The 18976-nt window shown below is 55.3% G+C and overlaps 3 protein-coding genes across 3 annotated transcripts; 1 reads left to right on the top strand and 2 right to left on the bottom strand.

Moving 5' to 3' along the window:
• Positions 1-4794: 4794 nt before the first annotated feature.
• Positions 4795-5576, bottom strand: CCMA1212_002690 (uncharacterized protein; the record flags this gene model as incomplete). The annotated part of the gene is made up of 3 exons (XM_073700066.1): positions 5383-5576; positions 5113-5249; positions 4795-5056 (listed from the first exon to the last, which is right to left on the bottom strand). The coding sequence occupies exons 1-3, from the start codon at positions 5557-5559 to the stop codon at positions 4795-4797; spliced, it is 576 nt and encodes a 191-aa protein (XP_073561356.1). The 5' UTR covers positions 5560-5576.
• Positions 5577-15284: 9708 nt separating this feature from the next.
• Positions 15285-15572, top strand: CCMA1212_002688 (uncharacterized protein; the record flags this gene model as incomplete). Its single annotated transcript, XM_073700065.1, has 1 exon — positions 15285-15572. The coding sequence occupies one exon, from the start codon at positions 15285-15287 to the stop codon at positions 15570-15572; it is 288 nt and encodes a 95-aa protein (XP_073560909.1).
• A 689-nt stretch (positions 15573-16261) lies between these two features.
• Positions 16262-18532, bottom strand: CCMA1212_002687 (Protein DSF2; the record flags this gene model as incomplete). Its single annotated transcript, XM_073700064.1, has 6 exons — positions 16262-16307; positions 16622-16686; positions 17048-17106; positions 17177-17210; positions 17325-17538; positions 17847-18532. 6 exons carry the CDS (start codon positions 18530-18532, stop codon positions 16262-16264), a joined length of 1104 nt encoding a protein of 367 aa, XP_073560917.1.
• Positions 18533-18976: the final 444 nt, after the last annotated feature.

Raw genomic sequence — 18976 nt, 5'->3', positions numbered from 1 at the left:
CGGGAAAAGCAAGACCCCTTCTTCTTCTTCTTCCCCATGTGGTCCGAAAACATACATACAGATAGACTCCTCACGACAATCCAGCAAATCACCTCCTACAGCAGCTAAACTTGCGTCTCATGCACCCTCCCATCAACTCTCATCCTATCATCCTCACCTGGAAATCACCTAGCCCAGTCCAGCCCAGTCCAGCCCAGACTTCGTCCGCACCCCATACATCCTACAAGGTGCACTTCAGAAACAGAGAAAAAAGGAAAAAAAAAAAACAGGGTTCATACATATGTATGCAGCTTGGCCCTGCAAAGCCGCGGGGGAGCCACTCCATACTCAGTCCGCCACCCTCCAAAGTGGCGATTCCAAGAGGAGGAGAGAAGGGGACCATCCCTCACCCCCAGTCGCTGCATATCCGACTACTGTAAGCCCCGTCTCCTCACATGAGAGGAAAAAATGTGTGCCTTCGTACATGGAGCTATTCGCAAACGTACATTGACTTGATCCCTGGAGCTGTGGGCTCGAGCATTGGCACACCACGGGGGTTTTCTTGTCAACAACAGCCAGGACTTAGGCATGAGAACGCTCTTCTGCTGGCTGCTCTTTGCTTCGATGGCTTGTCGTGGGCTGCATATTGCGAGTCGGATACCCTGTCGAGAAAGGTATCAAACCCTAGCCTTTGCAGTAGCATCATACATATCAACCCTCGAGCATCAACTCAAATTCACCTCGAAGACAGTCCTCGACCAACAAGTGGGGATCAAGAAGCACTGCTGCATTACCCTCGGTGATCCCAGTGCAGCTGCCCCAGTCGTCAGAAAAGAAGAATGCACATGCAAGCCCATCCATCGTCATCCATCATCAAATCAGCAACAATGGACCATCAGCCTCTATTCCCACCCTCTGCCCTCTCTCATTCGACGAGACAGTCTCGCCACTGAGGCCCGTCCCCCTTTGCTTTCGCCCAGAAGAGAAGCCCGTCTATCCCGCTGAGCAGTTTCACGTGAGCCGGCAGCATCGCCTTACCCTTTCGCCATAAATAGACAATCATGCCAGTCTTTTACTACTCTCGTTTTGCGGGCTATCCGACAAGTCCTACCGAAGGAGCAGCACGTGTCCAGGTGAGGCGAGGGCGGGTTTACTCCCTGCTATCGCCGATGAAGCACTTACCCGTCGACTCGGAGCGACTATCAAACCAAAGAAAAAAAAAAAAAAAAAAAAAAAAAATTTAAAAACAAATATTGAAAAATATCACTGCCCTAAAAACACCAGAGCCTGTGCACATGTTTAATTTTCTCAAGCGTTTTTCCTCTTCAGCGGCTCACACAGGTAAAGTTCCCGCCAGAGTCGGGAACCACCACCGGAGCTGAAAAGGGCTTGGGAAGCTCTTCACCGCCAGTGTAATCGGCTCTAAACCTGCGCTCAATGCGCGGGTGATGCCGGAGGCTCCAAACAAGAGGTGGAATGGTAAATATAGAGCCCTTCAAGAAAAAAAAAGAAAAGAAAAGAAGAGAAAAGGTCACCGGCAACGGCGGGAGCAGACGGTTGAGCCGGCGATACCAAGATCAGCAGTCGTGCTTCGTACGAGTAGCGCCCCCAGCAAGAGACAAAGAAACCCGCCTGTCTTTGCTAATGCGCGCTCATGCCATCATGCGCCCGGACGGAGTATGTAGATAGATAGATAGGTAGTAGTCGTTATGGTTCTTATGTGTCCATGCGAAGCTGCCCCCATGAAGCATACATACATGTGCGATCCGTATGCGCGCGGATGCCTCTGCGTAGCGTGCAGGTATGGGGGAAAAGACCAGTGACCGGCGATAGGGTGATGGACGCTTGATGCTGGACGCTGTCGGGAGAGAGAGAGACGCAGTGCTTTCCTCCCTCCTCCCCCATGTCAACCCCATCAGATCAGACAAAGCCATCGACACATTCTTCGGAGTGGTAGGGGAGGAATAGCCGGGCGTCCACAGACTGGCCTGGTTGCGATCTAACCCCAGCTTCCCGTTGCATGCCTGCAAGCAGAAGCATGCAGCTGCCTGTGAGCGAGACTGGGCCAGGCCAGGATTGGAGCCTCAGGAATGCCAAGTGCGCTCGCAGGGAAGTGCTCGCAGGCCGTGCTCGATAGCGCTCGCTTCCTGTTCTTCCAAAGACATCGAGCGTGTTTCGTGCCCCGGAACATGGTCCCCATGCAAACAGGCTTCCGTTTGCCTGTGATTCGTAGAACCGCGTCGACTGAAAGACGGCGGGTGAAACATTGATATGCCAGTCTGTGCTCGTATGCCTCGAAGATCTGCTTCTTTGTCACATGCGTCCATGTGCGGATGCATACCACCAGAGGTGCACGCTGCTTGCCGACTTCCTCCTCCCTCTCAGCCCTCAACTACACCGACTCGCTCCTCGCGAGACATTGGCGCTCGTGCGACAAGAGTCGTGCGTTTGCTTGACACGGGCAGCACCTATCCATGGCACGCGCGGCATCTGCTTGAAAATGTCCGTCATTTTGTCGAGGAAAGAAGCTTCTCACAATCTTCCGCGTCGTGATTTAATATCTGCGAATTTCGTGATTGGAAGAGTTGGCCGTCGAGTATCCATCAAGACCCGTCAACTTCGATTCACCGCCGTCGATTTAGCTCACACGCTTGTCATCCTTGTTATACTTGTGCAAGCACGTTTCAGAGTTGCTGATAGTTCTCCACAGCAGGCCTAGATACAGACAGCAAGGCGGTGATGAGAGTGGCTCAAGGGACTTGTTGATGCTCGAGCCTTGCTCATCCTCGTGCACGTTTCCTCGCTCTCTTCTGCATGTCTCCAGGGTAGCGCGGGAACCCGGTCCCGGTAACAAGCCAACAGCTCCGCCCGGGTCATGATACCGTTCCACGCAGGTGAGATGGGGGCTCTCCGGCGAACGGCGGTTCGGTGACTCACTTACCTGGGGGTCCGCTTCTCCCCCGTGATGCGGACAGCGAGCGTGGAAGTCGCGCTTCTGCGTCGGCACTGCAGTGACCGGCCATGTGAGGCAGAGACGCCCGCTTACTTCTCTGCCCCTGGCTGCTGATGTTTTAGCTTGACTTGATCGAACCCTCTGTCTTGGTGGTTCCCTTACACTTGTGCTACTGTTATCCATGAAGCAGCTACATAAGCGCTGCTATGCGTATCATCCCCTTGGTGAAAGATGTTTGGTCTTTGGGCATATCGTTCGCATCGATTCTGCAGCCTGATCGCCGTTTGATGTGGAGCGATCGATCTGAATCTGATCGGAGAGGCAATCGCAATCACAATCGTGGTCCATCCAGTGATTTCCTTTGCTTCGTACGACGTTTGAGGACCAAGACTTGCGCATAGTTGTCGATGCTGTTGTCCTAACGGATCCCACACTCTTGATGCTTATGCCCAGAACAGACGAAACCAGAATCGAGCTTGCTCTTGTGCCTGGCTAACGAGTCACAAACGTCAACCAATGCGTGCAACTGAAGCAGCGTCTTCTAGTACCTGATAGTATATCATACGCCCTCCACGTACCAAGAATGGAGACAATGATCTGGTTGACGATGGAGCGTGCCTTTGTGCAAAACACCACTGGGTATCAACGCTCTTGCTCCGTCACCCAATAGCGGCAATACGGAGCACTCCAGCAGACGGAGCAGCAAACGGTAGATAAAGCATCCGTTTCGTGCAGCCGTCCATCAGCAGTAGCCGGTGGATTCGTGCGATGCTGACCGCACATTCGTAGCGTCACGACAATCCCAGTTCAGCTGGGACTCTTAGCGCACTATTCGGAGAGTCTACTCTTTGACGGCATACACGCTATCCCCTCCGTGTCTGGAGTCGACAGCTTCAGGGAGCTTGCCTCCCACTCTTCCTGTCGAATATCTCAGTCGGTAGTTCTACCGGAGAAACAGAGACTGAGAAAATGGCTCACATATTGCCTGTTCACGAGTCAGTGGATTGAAGACCCTGAGTTGATGAGAGGTGACCTGTTGGGACCACCACAGACAAACCCATCACGCCTACAAACATACGAGCTACTACTAGTACGAGCACCGATGGCCTGTCCGTCAATGCAAGGGCGACCAGTTCCGTCGTCATCAATCAATCGACGGAGACAATTGAACAAGTGAACGGCTTGCGAGCTGTCAGTCGTTAATACTTGGGCGCTGCCTCGATGCCACCGTACCGTTGTAGGAAACGGCTCGGGCGTGGATACGTCTTTCTGCTCCTTGTTGGGCTGTGTATGGCCAGAAACGAGGAGTGATGAGGGAAAAAAACCCTCCAGCCGAACCAACCGCAGACGAGGATGGTGCATAATAGGTATCTTCTTTGTGTGTCAGTAGGTGGCGGCCGAGTCGCTCTCCGAGTCAAAAAAGCGCCCATCATCCAGAGATAACGACGCTAGTGAGAGATAAGAGAGCCGCCCAGGCGTCCATCGCACCTCTTCACAGTTGGAGATCAGTTGTCAGGTTGGGTACGAGGGCCAAGCCTGAATTCTCGTAACACTTTCCTGTTTGCATCTGGGGCCTCATCCTCACACAAACAGTAGTGTCGAAGCAGCCATTCGCAGGCAGTGGTACGTATCCACAGGAGGCGCAGCAGTCAGTCTCTCGATCAGGGAGGCACTCTGTATATCGGACTCTCTGTTGTAGATCCCTGTGATCCAGACCTCCGAGAGAAGCAGCGACGCGAAGGGTTGGACATGATTGCAGAGGTCTCGAGCCGAGAAGACCGCGTAACTGATGCGTGGGCGAGCATCACGTCGGCTTACTTGGCCGTCCTCGCGAGGAAGCCGGTCCAGGTGGCAATCATCAATCATGCCATCACCCTTGACTGAGACATCAAGAAATTCTCGTCTGGCACCACAAGGAAACTTTTCCCTGGACAGCCGCAGACGGCCAATGGATAAGATTGGGGCCGGATGGCAATCCAGGCTGGAGCTCGTTCGCCTTCAGTCCTGATCGAGGCTAGGTGGCCCAGAAAGACGCATCGCCACGGTTGTAAATTGACCAACAGATTTGGTTCGAACGGGGCCAAGGTGCTGCTCTTGGGAAGTCGCACAAAGACGCAAGGCGCTCTGAATGTCAAATCCGGTCAAGCAAGCAGCGTTCATTGGCCAGTGAATGCACGCACTTTGGGTCCTGATCATTGGCCGCTGTAGGGGATTTTCCACAGAACCACAGCAGCTTCTCCGAGGCAGTCCAAACGGATGAGACTGCCTGGTGCCGCGAGAGCAAGGCGGCGCCTGAGAGAGGCAATCCGCAGGAGGGCTGGCGATGCATCAGGTCGAGGGGCCTAACCGTCAGCAAATAGTGTGCCGTGTCGATGCCTGATGAAACAGCTTGCGAGCGCGCACGCGTCAAGAAACAGCCAAACAGAGGGCAGAGCAGCAAACACACCGACAAAAGCAGCAGCAGCAGCGGAGAAAGCGTGAGAGTTGTCGTGCGGCCTCATATGCGGCCATGGCACAGTGGAGCAGCCAGGTCGACGCCTTAATGGCTGGCGCGTCGCGAGCCAGGCCGGACACAGGCCAATGTCCGTGTTGGAGGCAGACAGGAAGGCTGGCAGGCAGGCAGGCATGCACCAGCCACGGTCCACTGCAGAGGAAGCATGGCGCATGATGATGATGAGCAGGACAGACAGTTGACAGACAGACAGACAAAGAGAGAGACGGACGAATGACGGAGTCGTCGAGGATGGAGACCCGGAGAAAGACGGGGCATAATCGATAAGTGATGACTAAGGTATCGCAGTGCTTATCGTGACGTGTTGTCCCCATGCGATTGGTGAGCTGCATTGCACTGACGGGCCTTGCCTTGCCTGATACGTGGATGCAGGATGCGAGGCAACGCCAAAACGGCAAAGCGGATGACGTTCTCTTTGAGTGTTCTACGAGGTCTCCAGGGTATGTAGCCAACAGCATACGGGTATCGACCGGGGCTTTGCAGGGCTTGTGGAGCTGGAATTCATGTACTGAAGCTTTGATATCGAGTAATGGAGGCGTGCGGCAGCCTCTGTGAGGGAACTTGAGCACCCCTGTCAGAGCACCCTGGTCGGTACTCATGCACTGTTGACTACTTTGGCCGACTACCTCGTATATTGGTAGCATGCGATCCCTACTCGTACGTGCTCGTACATGCTCGTGCTTGCGTTGCTGCTAGGTAAGTAGTAGCACGAAGTACATACATACCTACATACATGCACTCATGCGAGTTATCGTCCAGCGTGCTCATGTTGGGTTAGTCATGCACCGGCCGCAGCTGGGGCGGCTGGGTACTTGCGACTGCCGCACACCAGCGTGGGCTGCAAAGTACCGTCATCACGTAATCACTAGGTCAGGTGCTGCGCAGCGCTGGCCTCCCTGGCACGCTGCTACTGGTCCGCCGTACGATGGCGCCCACCCTTCCCCATCTGCGCTCGTACCTCATCAGCCAAACTTGGCGCAGAGGTACCTTGTCAGCCCACCTCTGCCCTTCTCTCCAGGTGGGCTTTCTGTCCTGTCACAGATCCAACCACATCAGGCATGAGTTGGCCCAGGCCAAACATCTGCTCGCCTGATGGACACCATGACACCCCCCCTGGCAGCAGCCCGGTATCTGCCTATCGATTGCTGGCCATCCTGTGACGGAATCCATGGCGGATACCGATACGATACGATGGTCCGATGGGGGGGAAAGACAGAGGAGAGGGAGGGGCTTCAAGGTTGGTGTTTCTTGCACGAAGCGCGGAGAAACGCGAAGGGGCTTTGACGGGCCCGACACGGCGCGAGGGCTCATCACGACGGCGGCCAGGCGGCAAATAGGATCAGGGCCGCCGTGATGTGACAGACCCCTTTGGCCGACCAGCTTCCCTATCGACGCTCCCCTGACCAGCGGTTGAATGAGTGCCTGGTTGACTGGTTGAATGGCCACCACCTTTGCAACACCAAAACAGCAGGCGACTGGCACACCGTCGCCCTCTAGCAGAGGCTCGGGACGGGCCTCTCTACGGAGTACTGGTCACAAGTAGCGAGTATGGCGTCCACCCATGGCCCCGGGTTGTGCGGGAGCGAGCAACGCCGCCCAGTGCTTCTCTGCTCTGCTGGGCAGCACCTCATTCCTTGGAGAGAGAGAGAAGAGGGGGAGAGGGGAGGGGGGGGTCGCCTGAGAGGCCGTCGAGTTGGGCAGCTTTCCTGCCCGACGCCAACCTGCCAATCTATTCGCTCGGCGGCGCAGGACTAGCACACACCCCGCAGCTTCTCATTCGGCAGCTCCTGAAACTGGTTCTGTCATGGAGCCTCTGCTCTTCTCCGTCTTTGGCATTGTGCCCTCCCGGCGCCGCGGATGGTATCCCGTCATGGCCCGCTTCCCGAGCTTTGACAGATTGAGCCATGTGCCAAGGTTTAGGGGAGCTCATTCTCTTTCAGGACCCGTGCTGCCCCGGGCGAGCCAAAGTCGACTCGGGGGGTGGTTTGCCTTGTGCCTCTGCCGCTCTGCCTCTGTGTGTAGGTGTGTCAAACCGGCGGTTAATGGGTTGACGATGGCGTCGTGGGCTGAGCGGTTGCTCAACTGACTGACTGGCCACCACGACGGCGAAATGCTTCTCGCGCTTCGGGCCAGAGATGATCCTCAGCAGGAAGACGAGCGGCCAAGACGGTCCCCCATACCCAGGCCCTACCTGAGGCAGGTATAAGCTATTCCGAGTCACAAGAGACAGACAGCTTCCCCCTGGGGTCGATCAGGTGTGTGTGTGTGTGTGGATGGTCCCTCTTGTTGACGATGACAATGCCGAGGCCGATTACTACGAAGCACAACAAGCGCTCTCCGGGACCAGCAGACGTCGCAGTCGTTAGGGTACAGGATAAGATGTCTTGCTAGTCCCATCCCGAGTGCCACATGAGATGGAGGGGAATGGAGCTTGGGGGAGCCGGGACCAGGATTAACCCGGCCTCGTTATGGTGTGAGCAGAGTAGGAGAGCGACGCAAAGGGTGACAAAGCAGCGACATGACTTGGTCTGCATCACGACTACATACGGCACTTGGTACTAGCACCCTACCTCCGGCGTACATGCGTACGATGTACTCCATATCCAGGTATGTCTGCCCACAACGACCCTACCTACAGTACCTCCTAGCCAGAGATGAGAGCACACGGGGGGGCTCAGTCGAGTGTCCGTACGCACGCACTTACCTCATGACACTGGGCGTATGCCTTAGTAATCGCCTCTCATCGGGACGGGCGCGAGGTCTCCCGAGTATGGAGTCATGGAAAACCAGAAAAAGGAAAACAAAGAAAAGAAAATCTGGAAAAAAAAAATCTGGAAAAGCCCAAAGGACCCCTGCTACTGGCCGGGCCGGGGCCAGGACCCATCTGGAGCCGATGAGACGATGACGGAGCTCTGCGCTACGACCGACGGAGCAGTAACATCACGACAATCGGTACAAGCGCGAGCACACAGGACTCGTCCAGGTCGGGACGTCCATCCTCATACTGACCTGCTTGTCCATTGCTAGGCACTACATATGCACTACCTACAGAGTACATATGTCGGAGCCCGAAGGTTGGACTCCTCGGAGGAGCGTGTACCTATTACACACATCACACACAGGAGCCCAACATGGCTCAGCCCCATGAGCCCAAATCGACGCACGCTGGTTGGCAGAGCCCATCCACCTCGCGGCTGGATAACGCTGCCCCCGTGTCGATAACAGCTCCGGCGATAGCGGCCTTGTCGACATACCTGGCGGTACCACTCACTGCTGCCTCTTGCGTCTCATGCAGGTAGAGGCAGGTATTCGCTTGTATGCAAGTATCAGCTTGTCCGGCTCAAGCGATGGATCTCGAAGCAGGGCTCCAAGTATCGACCCAATCGATTGTGACATAGGTACCTCGAAGTAGTTGCTGGAAGGACTTTGTCATTATGGGTATCTACAGCGGGCACGCGAAGTATCGGGGTACTTTGTCACACACGAAGAGTACTTGTCGGCAGAGAAGTGCAACCCCGCGAGTACCTACCTACATATAATTGATATCCCCTCCTCCCATCCAAGCTGCCCTCGTTCTGTATCCCAAACATCAAACGCCATTCAACGCCATCCTCTTCTCCTTCTGCCTTGCTTGTGTCAGCAGCAGAGAGCCAGAGAAGCAGTATCAACAGCGTGCCGTGCCTCTCGAATCAACTCTGTGCTACGGAATTGCCATTCAGTTCGCCTCGATCCAATCCAGTCCAATTCAGTGAGTCAGCCAGCCCAGCCTTTCGCGTTCCTTGTTTTCCTCCTCCCTTGGCCCCTCTCCTCCTCTCCCCCAGGCCCTGTGGCCGACGAACGTTTGCCCAGCGTCTGTGTCATCCTCCTCCTCCTCCTCCTCCTCTCAGCAGCAGCGGCAGCAGCAGCAGCAGCAGCATCGATACGATGGCTATCGATACTGCAATCTGCGCTTCTCCCCTCCTGATCCCGTCCTCCCTCGCCTGCGCCTATTTTCCCTCTGCCTCTTTTTGCCTGTCCCAGGCGTCGTCGGCGGTTTATTTTTAACCTAGTCGCCCTCGCCCGCCTGTGCACCTCCTCCTCCCTCTACCTTACTTTACCCAGCATGTTTTTTTTTACCCTTGTTATTTTTTTCCCTCTCTCTGTTTACATGTACTTTTCCCATTTACCCACCACCACTCACTGGCCTGCCTGTCCCGTCCCCTCTCCCGCACTTAAACCACACCCCCCACAGGCGATGTCTCTTAGCGCTCTGCTCCGGCCTGCCACTACCGCTATACCCTGTCTGCTGCCGATTCCCTGTCCTGCCCACACAAAAATCAACAATCCAACCGCAGCCTCTGTCTACCTATATCACTACCTATCCCTCCCTCGCGCACTTCCCACCCTCTGCATCTGCCCATCACTGCCCTTCCACAGACGCTGCTTGCTTGACGACTTCATGACCTGCATCTGCTCTGCGTTTCACGACTGCTCCCCCTTCCGCTCGTCTCCTTAACGCTGTCTCGAATTGCCGTCTTCGCGCGTTTCTTGTGGTTTTTTTCCTCTTTTCTTCACCAAGCCCCGCCTCACATCATCACTGCTCGTCTGCAGTCAATAAAAGCCTGCCATACGCTAACATCCGCGTCCTCTGGAGATTATCAGTATCAGCATCTTACGACTTCTGTATTCTTGCCTTTGCTTCTGTTTTTCCTCCTTGTTGTCGGTATTTTTTCCTCTCTCGTTTTGTTCGGGTCGTCATCTGTCTCCTTCGCTTCTTTGACGTCGACTTCCGCATCGTCTCATCCTCACCTCTCGCCCTTGTTGGCTCTCTAACTCAGCCACACACATCCTCACCATGGATTACTACTCTTCAGCGCCTTTGGCTATGGATGCCAGCCATGAGCAGAAGTACTTCAAGGCAGAGGACACCAATGGCTTTGATGACAACCTCATCGATCAGAGCGGCATGGACTCGGGCTTGGAACTCTCTCCTCCCATGGACGGCAGGCGAGAGTCGTTTGGCATCGGAGGGCCTCTCTTCTCCCCCAAGACGGAGGACTGGCACTCTGTCGACATGCAGTCGCTGCCTTCCAACAACCCCTTCTTCGAGCCGCATAGCACAAACCCCTACATGCGCCTCGAGCAGAACTCTGCCAACCCCAACCCCTTCATCTCTTCGGGCAACCCTTGGGCTATGAACGGAGGCTCCGGAACGGCCACGCCTTTCCAGCGCTTCGGCGGCATGGCGACGGACTTTGACGCCAACGCCTCCATCTTCCAGCAGACCATCCACGCACCCACCCCTTTCCCTCCCTCGGCCAACATGTTCGCTTCTCTGGCAGACGGCCAGGTCATGCAAGACGGCCAGCCCGCCTCCAAGAAGATGCGACCTAGCAGCCCCTCCATCCGATCGCACAATGATCTGCGACGCGGCGATGGCATCCGGAAGAAGAATGCTCGCTTCGAGATCCCTGCCGAGCGCAACTTGAGCAACATCGACCAGTTGATTTCTCAATCGACGGATGAGCAGGAGATCAAGGAGCTCAAGCAACAGAAGCGACTGCTGCGAAACCGCCAGGCTGCGTAAGTGAACACGCTCATCTTTGATACTCCGGATCATGAAAGCTAACCTTTTCAATCTAGCCTCGACTCTCGACAGCGCAAGAAGCAGCACACTGAGCGCTTGGAAGATGAGAAGAAGCAGTTCACCGTTGTCATCACTGACATGGAGGAGGAGTTGGCCAGCCTCAAGGCCAAGGTGGAGCAGCTCATGCTCGAGAAGCAGCAGTGCGTCGATTACATCGAGACCCTCACCCTCGAGAAGGACGAGATGATCCGCACCCACACTATCGAGACCGGTGAGCTGAGGAAGAAGGTGGGCGTCCTGACCGACCATGTCCAGCGCCTGGAGAGCAGCATCCCCCCCAACGCTGCCGCCAACGGCTACTCCGGCGCGTACGACGACATGGACGAGACCATGGATCTGGCCGGTGCCTGGGACAATGGCTTCCTCAACGACTTCACCGACGAGGTCAAGCCGCCCATGGCCATGGCCCCCAAGAAGGACAACAACCCCTTCACCTCGGATTCCGACAAGAGCTCCTCCCAGGGCGGTCTGCTCTTCATGCTCTTCCTCGTTGGCGCCTTTGTCCTGTCGAGCCGCTCGATGCCCTCCATCCCTCGCGTGTCCGAGGATGTCCGCGTTGCGTCGGCGACTCTTCTCGACAACGTCCTCAAGGACGCCGGCGTCAGCCCCTCGCCCAGCATGCACGCCATTGCTCCCCAGCCTTCCGGCGCCTCTTGGGGCCAGCCCGTTAGCGCTAGTGTCATGGCCGGCATGGCTGCCGATGGCGTTGTGGCGCCGTCCATGCTTGTGGAGCTCGGCGACAGCCTGATGCAGCCCTCGCAGCAGCAGACCAACGAGCAGATCTTCTCCCTCTCTGCCGCCCAGTACAACGGAGTCAGCGACCACGACTTCCTCCAGAACACCGCTGGCCGAATCCCCAGCAAGGCTCGCAAGAACTTGGCTCAGTCTCTTGCTGAGCTGCGGGAGGTCGCCAAGCAGTCAGGTGCCGCGGAGGTCTACACTCGCACTCTCCTCTGGGACCAGATCCCCCACGATGTTGTCCGCAACTTTGCCAGGATGGTTGTTGAATGCAACAGTGCCCAGAATGCGCAGCAATGCAACGAAGCGAGGTCATGAAAGACGTTGAAATAGACCCGCCGCGAAAGACAGGAAAGAAAAAAACACACGAAATCTCACGATGACGAATCAGAAAACGGCTTCAGTAATGCAACGATCAAACCTCTCCACACTCTACCTTTTGTCTTTGCTTCTATTCTCATTTCTCCTCTCGACAAACTTCTGCTCCTTCTCACTCTTCTTTTCTTACAGCCCCGTTCGGCAACTGGACCGGCTGGCCCCTCTTATTGAGTCGCTTCGGGGCGACTCTACCACATGCACATTATTTGAGATTTTCTGCTCACGCATTCACCACCCATCTTCTTGATTGACTTGTTTTTTCTCGGACACACCGCTTTCTCATGAAAACCATCTACTTTGGAGTCTCTTACGATTTCTTTGCGGATCTATCTAGCGAGCGAGCAAGCGTTGATTTTTTTTGGCGATTGATTTTGATTTTGATTTCATTTCCTTGTGTTTACTTTTCCTACTGTTATATTTTGGATGGCTTTTGACTCTTCAGCGCTTCTCTTCTCCATTGTCTTTTCCTTGTGTGGCTTTTCTTTCTTCTTTTTTTTCCTTGGATCCCTCGGGTCGAACGACATAGGACACAGGCAGAAGCAGGCGTGCTACGGGCCCCAGTCCCGTGCACGCCTGTACTTTTGAGAGGCATAGCTCTTCGGATATTGGGAATCTGTGTGCGGGATGATACCTAGCACCGACAGAATTGGTTTCTACGAGGCATGTCGATACAGAATGATGACAGAATGGAATCAAATTGAACGACGACGACGAGATTGAGCACCTGGAACGGGCTCTTCTATCCGACACTCTCTTGAGAACCCACCACAGCGACGAAAAAAAGATCCCTGGGTGGCTTTCCTTTGTTTGGGCGGCATTTTGGACACAGCTTTTTTACTTGGAATGAGCAGCCACACGATGGCCTCTGGGTTTTGACGACATATTTCTTTTCCGATAGCTTCTTCAATGTGACTATGGACGAAGATCCAGCTTACATTCATCAACTTGTTGCTTGCTTGTCCTATGGTGACTGTGACTGTCTTGGAACCGGCATCTTCCTAAAACTGTCCGTACAATAGCATGACGCATCGCCATTCGTTGGCAGATTGTGTGTGTCCTTGAAGAGGGCTAGGAACCCGAAGCGTGCATACCTTCACGGGCCACGAGCTGCCTCTATTTACCAGTAGGAGTAAGATATTTAGCAACTACACGCAGTGAAACTGGTCCACTACTGCTGCTTGCTACTACCACCGCAGCTCTATCCGGGACGAAAAGGGGAAAAGAAAAACAAAAGCAGTGGGGTCGTGAGGCAAACCATGTAAGTGACTTGATGCAAAGGGGAATTCCTCGATCTTGGAAACACGAACAGACGATGCTGGCCTTGAACGTTGAGGCAGGGGGATATTGGGTTGACATCACACCGCCAACAAGGCAGAACGGCTACTACTTTCTACTCTTGTTTTCGTTTAGTTCAGTCTTGGTTAGACTTGGCGTTGCAATGCCATGACCTTGGTAGAGATTCTAGTAGTACCAGGGTATGTAATGAGGGACACGGGAAGAAGAGTGTGGTGGTCATGGCCATGCACCCCGTCCTTGTGGCCGCAGAGATACATGCGCATCTCTGCTTGAGTATACCGAACTTGGACGGGACGGGACGTCATTCCTGGCAATGATTTACTGTGTGTGTCGGTGTGTGTGTGTTTGCGTGTGTGCCTCGTTCCTTGTCAGTGACACAACCGTGAAATGCTTGGCCTGTGAGAGAAGATGGATGATGCCATCACGAGACTTAGTGCTACAGTCTTATTATGCTAGGTTCTGCTAGGTTCTTATAGTACCTCTCGATTCGGAAAGTGGATGATGAGGTGGACGAGCGCTGCTTCCTCCATACGATGAAACGGACCAAATGAGATAAGCAGCAAATGGAGATCCGTGCCTTCCAGATGAGAATGACCCAACACTCGATAGGCAGAGGGAAGGAGCAAACTGGATTCCGCTTACGAAACACCACCGAGGAATCAAGAACCCCAGTCGCCCTCAGTTTCCGCGGTCCCTCCCTTGCTTCTCCCTCCCTCAACTTCATTCGCCATTAATCCTATTTAGCCCAGCGAGGCGCAATCCGGCGAATCGGGCTCGCGCTCTCTGCTTTGTTCCATCTGCAAGAACTGATCATCTGCCTCGAGCTGCCGACCAATCCCCTCCCAGAGCGGCCCCAACCTTCGGGGTTTTGGAGTCAAAGACACCACGCAAACAACGTCCCAAGGGGAAGTCAGGATTTTTGTTTCGCACGCGCACACACCTCATGCTACGCTTCTGGAAGACGACGTTTGGGGCTGGCCGTGGCTCTCGATTCTGATTAGCTCCGGGTCTCTGATTTTGGCTCCTCTGTTGGCACGACGCCGGCGGCCACGCTTGATCTCACGACACTTGACACATCGCTGCACCACCCCCCCAACGGGCCGATCCTGATGGCGCTGGAAGCTAAGAAGATGGCTTGAGGACAGCCCACCTTGATTTCGCCCAACATCGGGGGACTGCTGCTGCTTCTGCTGTTACAGGTGCAAGCCAAGGCACACGAGTCCAGAAGTGTCTCTACAGAGTACTGTATTGTGTGTCTACTGGGAGGGATACCTCGAGCGGCAAATCAGCTTGGGGAAAACCAGTCAGTCACATCTCGTGTACATGAAAGACACATGAAAGGAAGCAGCATCCACAGACGCTGGCCGGGTGCATATACGCATGGCCGCATACACACTCACATGCCCGCACCCATACACACAGACAAGCACCCACGCATGCATCGTGCATGCGCGTCCAGAGAACTCTTACCCACCGTCAGACAGAGAGCCAATGCCAGTGGCAGCAGAAAGCCGTCCCTTGTCCCTTACAGCTTTCTCCCGTCCGTGACACCTCCCGACTCCCGTTGAGGATGCCTCTTACCCGGGACTAACAGAGGTGGTTGCCAGCAGAATCAACAGCCAGCACGCCGACTTGAATGTGATAAATGACTCACGAATTGATACCCAAAGCCCGACGGCCATTGATAAGCACAAACGGGCAACGGCAGGGAACAGAGAGCGAAAAAATCGAGTGAAAAACAGGGTTCGGCAGCACTTCTCGCACTCAGCCCACTTGTGCTCCTCCGTACTAGGCCTCGATATATGGCCGCCTCCACAGCAGCAGCAGCAAGAAAGAGGAGTTGCTCCCTCTGTCCACCTCGTCTCTTCCATCCAATCTCACGGCGACGGCTGAACAACACATACATACATGTAGTACATACAAGGATGCCCACCTGCTTCGTACATACACGTACATCATGTATGCACGTGCGCACGCACATGCGCGTCCAGGACCACCTTGCCTGTCTGTCTGTACGATACGATACGATACATGCGCAAGTCAGGCATCAAAATAACGATCCAATCCCCCAGCTAGGGCAAAGCTGGTAAAAGAGCCGCCCGCACAGGGAGAAAGGACCGCGGCCAACCGGCGCGCTCATTTGCTCCAATTCTCCGGGCTACAGCTGCAGCTCCCTCTCCTCCGTTGCTTTTGCCCTATCAATGCTGGTGAGCAACTGCGGGAATGGGCAAAGTGAAACTGGGTACTGGTTCTGGCTGTTACTCCTTGAGCGGCCCTGGCCGCATATGGTATACACACACACATGGATGAACAAGCGGTTGTGGCCTTGTGGCCGTCCAACCGTACGGCCATACACCTTCAGGCTCCCGCTGTTCACATACACAAGCCACACATGCATGCCACAGGCAAACATACAACCCTACATGCCGCCATCGCCCGCTACAGGAGCATGAGCCGTCCACAACGCCTGGATGCTGCCGCGTCCGCACCTCCAGATGGCACAGCAGCAGCACCCCGCAATGTGAACCGCAGGACGCTGGATGGGTCACCATGCAGCTTTCTTGCTGGTCTGAAGCCACAAAAGAGGGACACACAATGCAACGGTGAAAAAAAAAAAAGAAGACATGCCCCCCCCCCCCCCTTGAGTATCCAATTATAAACGCTGATTATGAGGAAAAAGACAAAACCCCCCCCCCCCCCCGAGGGATCAGTGCCGGGAGGCGCCATCGAGCGACATCGAGTCGACGGAAGATCTGCCTACCTGTAACCACCAGCCTCCCTATTTTTTCTTGCCGTTGCCTGGGTCGTACTTTTCCTTCCATATCCTGCAGAGCTCGTTAGCCTATGACGCCTCTGAGAGCCCTCGTCTGTCTCCTCATTGGGGCTGAACTGTGCACTTGTAGCACATCACGAATCCTTCTGGAGCTCCTGGCAGGCAATCATGAGACCGCAGACGGATCGCAGCTATTGCACAGCCCTTCCCGCGAAAGAGCAGCGCGTGTGTGGTTGAGCCTACACGGATGGGTTCGCAAGCGAGGCCCGGCCAGTCGGAAGCCGTGGATGATGGACTCTCCCACACACAGACACGCCCATGGCTGACACGATAGGCAAGTATGGGTGCAGTCTTTTGGTGACTTACCATGTGTTTCCTAGTGTCTTGTTGCCCGCCTTCTCAGCCAGTCGATAATACTGGGCTGCAGTGAACTGTATTCCTCCCAAGCAAGGGGTCAAACATCAGCCTCATGTGACGGATTGGAGTCTGTGGGGGAGGGGGAGAAGACGGCCACTGCCTGTGCCACGTCTCCATTGGGCCTGGCAAGACCTGTGTGCCCTCGCCTGCTCGCTCTGCCCTCAGCGGAACCCAACTCCGGGGCACTGGTGAGACGTTGGGCATCAACTTGGCCTTTGTCAGCCAGGCCGCGGAGGACGCTGACTGGGCAAGCCACAGCTTGTGATGCTGCCCCCGTGCCTTGACTGAGGCTTGGCTCTCTTGCGTGCCACGAGGTGCATTCCCGAGGCAAGTCCTATGTTCACTTTGTTCGGACTTGACTAATGGTTCACGTACCTTGTCCTTCTTACAGCCGTAGCCCTCCAGATAGCACCGGGCAACCTCGTTCATGGCGTCTTTGGTCACTCATCAGCCTTTCGAGTCGAGACTCTCGTCCGGAGAGAATGGGCCGCATCTGCAACTTACCAGTATCGCCCAAGTTTGCCGCTGTCTCATAGTACTGTTGTTCCGTTGCAGAGTTCGGTTAGTATCTGATCGGCCCAGAAAGCAGCTCGGCAGCCAACCACCGAGCCCCTGATAATCGCAAAAGACGAAAGAGATAACAAGTGCATACCTGCTTCGCGGCGATTGGGTCCTTTTCGATGCCCCAGCCGTGGCGGAAGCAGTTGGCCAGCTCGAAGATGGCCAGGACCAGCTCCCCCTTTGCCGCTCCTCCCTTCTTCAGACCGGCCTGGATGGCCATTTGCTCGACGGCTGCAGCGTTCGAGGCCGCTGCCGTTAGATAGTGCACCGCTCGCTCAGGATCTGGCGTGCAGCCCCAGCCGTGCCTATGGGGAGAAAGCATGGCTGTATTAGTCCGGGGTGGTCTCTCTCTTACTCTCATCGCCTGCTAATCATATGATGGGCATGTCACGTAAATCAAGAATGAGGTGATGTGATATGTGAGAAGCGCTCAGAGGGGAATTAAGGCGAGGAGAGGAGGGGTCGGGATAGAAACTTGTCCCTCTCTCTCCTCTCTTCACCCTCTCCCCTCCCTCCAGTTTCACCGGCAGCAGCTTGCATCGCCACCGCAGAATGGAAAGTGATGAGAGAGTGAAACGGGCGAATCGGGGATCCGGCAGACGGTAGCACTCACCTGAGGGCCAGTCCATAGAGAACCTGGCTCAGCGGGTTGTTGGCGCCGCTCTCGTCTGCAAGGCGCCCAAACATCTTGGTCGCCTCGGCAAAGTTGCCCTCCTCATGCAGGCGGATGGCCTCCTGGATGTCGGCGTCGATCTGCTTGGACGAGACCGGGGCGGTGGCAGAGTGCGTCGACGCGCTGCGGCTGCGGGCGGCACCGTCGTTCTGGCCGGCCAGCATTGTGGCCCTCTTCTCCCACTGCAGCTCCTCGGCGTCCCTGTCATCGCCACCACTGCCGGGCACGACGATCTCGGGCAGGTTCTGCGGCACGTGGTCCGACGTCTCGGGGCCGCGGCTCAGGTGCAGGCGGTGCGACAGGCGCCGAGCCGTGCTCTCCTTCTTGGTCTGGCTGGTGGCCGACGACGCCGAGGGGCTCCGCGGCCGGTCCGCGGACGAGTGGAAGAAGTCGAAGCTGCGCCGGGACTTGCGCTGCTCGCCGCTGGTGGACGCGGCGGGCGACAGCAGGGCGTCGTTGAAGCCGGGCGGGCCTTGTCCGAGTCCCTGTGCTTGTGTCTGGTCTTGCTGGTCCGGCGCCATGGCGAACTGCTCCGCGATGGAGTCGGAGTCGGCGCGGACGAAGATGTCGGGGCCTTGGTCATGGTTGATGGCGTCCTTTTTCCTCAGAGCGTCTCGGAGACCCATGGTTGTGAAGTGTGTGTGGGGTATCGACTGGGTGAGTTTTTGGCGTTGATGGGCGAAGATGTCGTTGATGTTGACGTAAGTCGAGATGAGCTCGTCGTTCCTTTTTGAGTCCGGACCAACAGAAAAGGGGCAATAAAGAACAAGCTCAAGCAACACCTTCTATAAAGGTATGGATCTATAGCCCTTGAAGCGATGGATGTGAAGACAACGCTGTAAGTTCAAAAACTGACACCGCTGCCCGAATGGAAAAAAAAAAAAAAAAGAATGATATATAAAAGCCCGGAAAAGCGACGATGACAATCTGTATCCCAAAATAGATCCTACAGGGTGCCGTCTAACGTTTGAAATAGGCAAGTCAGCCAAAGTTTTGGTGGGCTAGAGCGAGGCTGAGCAAGTCAGAAAAGATGCCTGTGTTGCGGCTTTGACTTGTTGGACCTACCGTCT

Source organism: Trichoderma ghanense, assembly GCF_004382785.1.
Source record: "Trichoderma ghanense strain CCMA-1212 chromosome Unknown scaffold_2, whole genome shotgun sequence".
Taxonomy (NCBI): Eukaryota; Fungi; Ascomycota; class Sordariomycetes; order Hypocreales; family Hypocreaceae; genus Trichoderma; species Trichoderma ghanense.
This window is presented reverse-complemented; position numbering and strand designations above follow the sequence as displayed.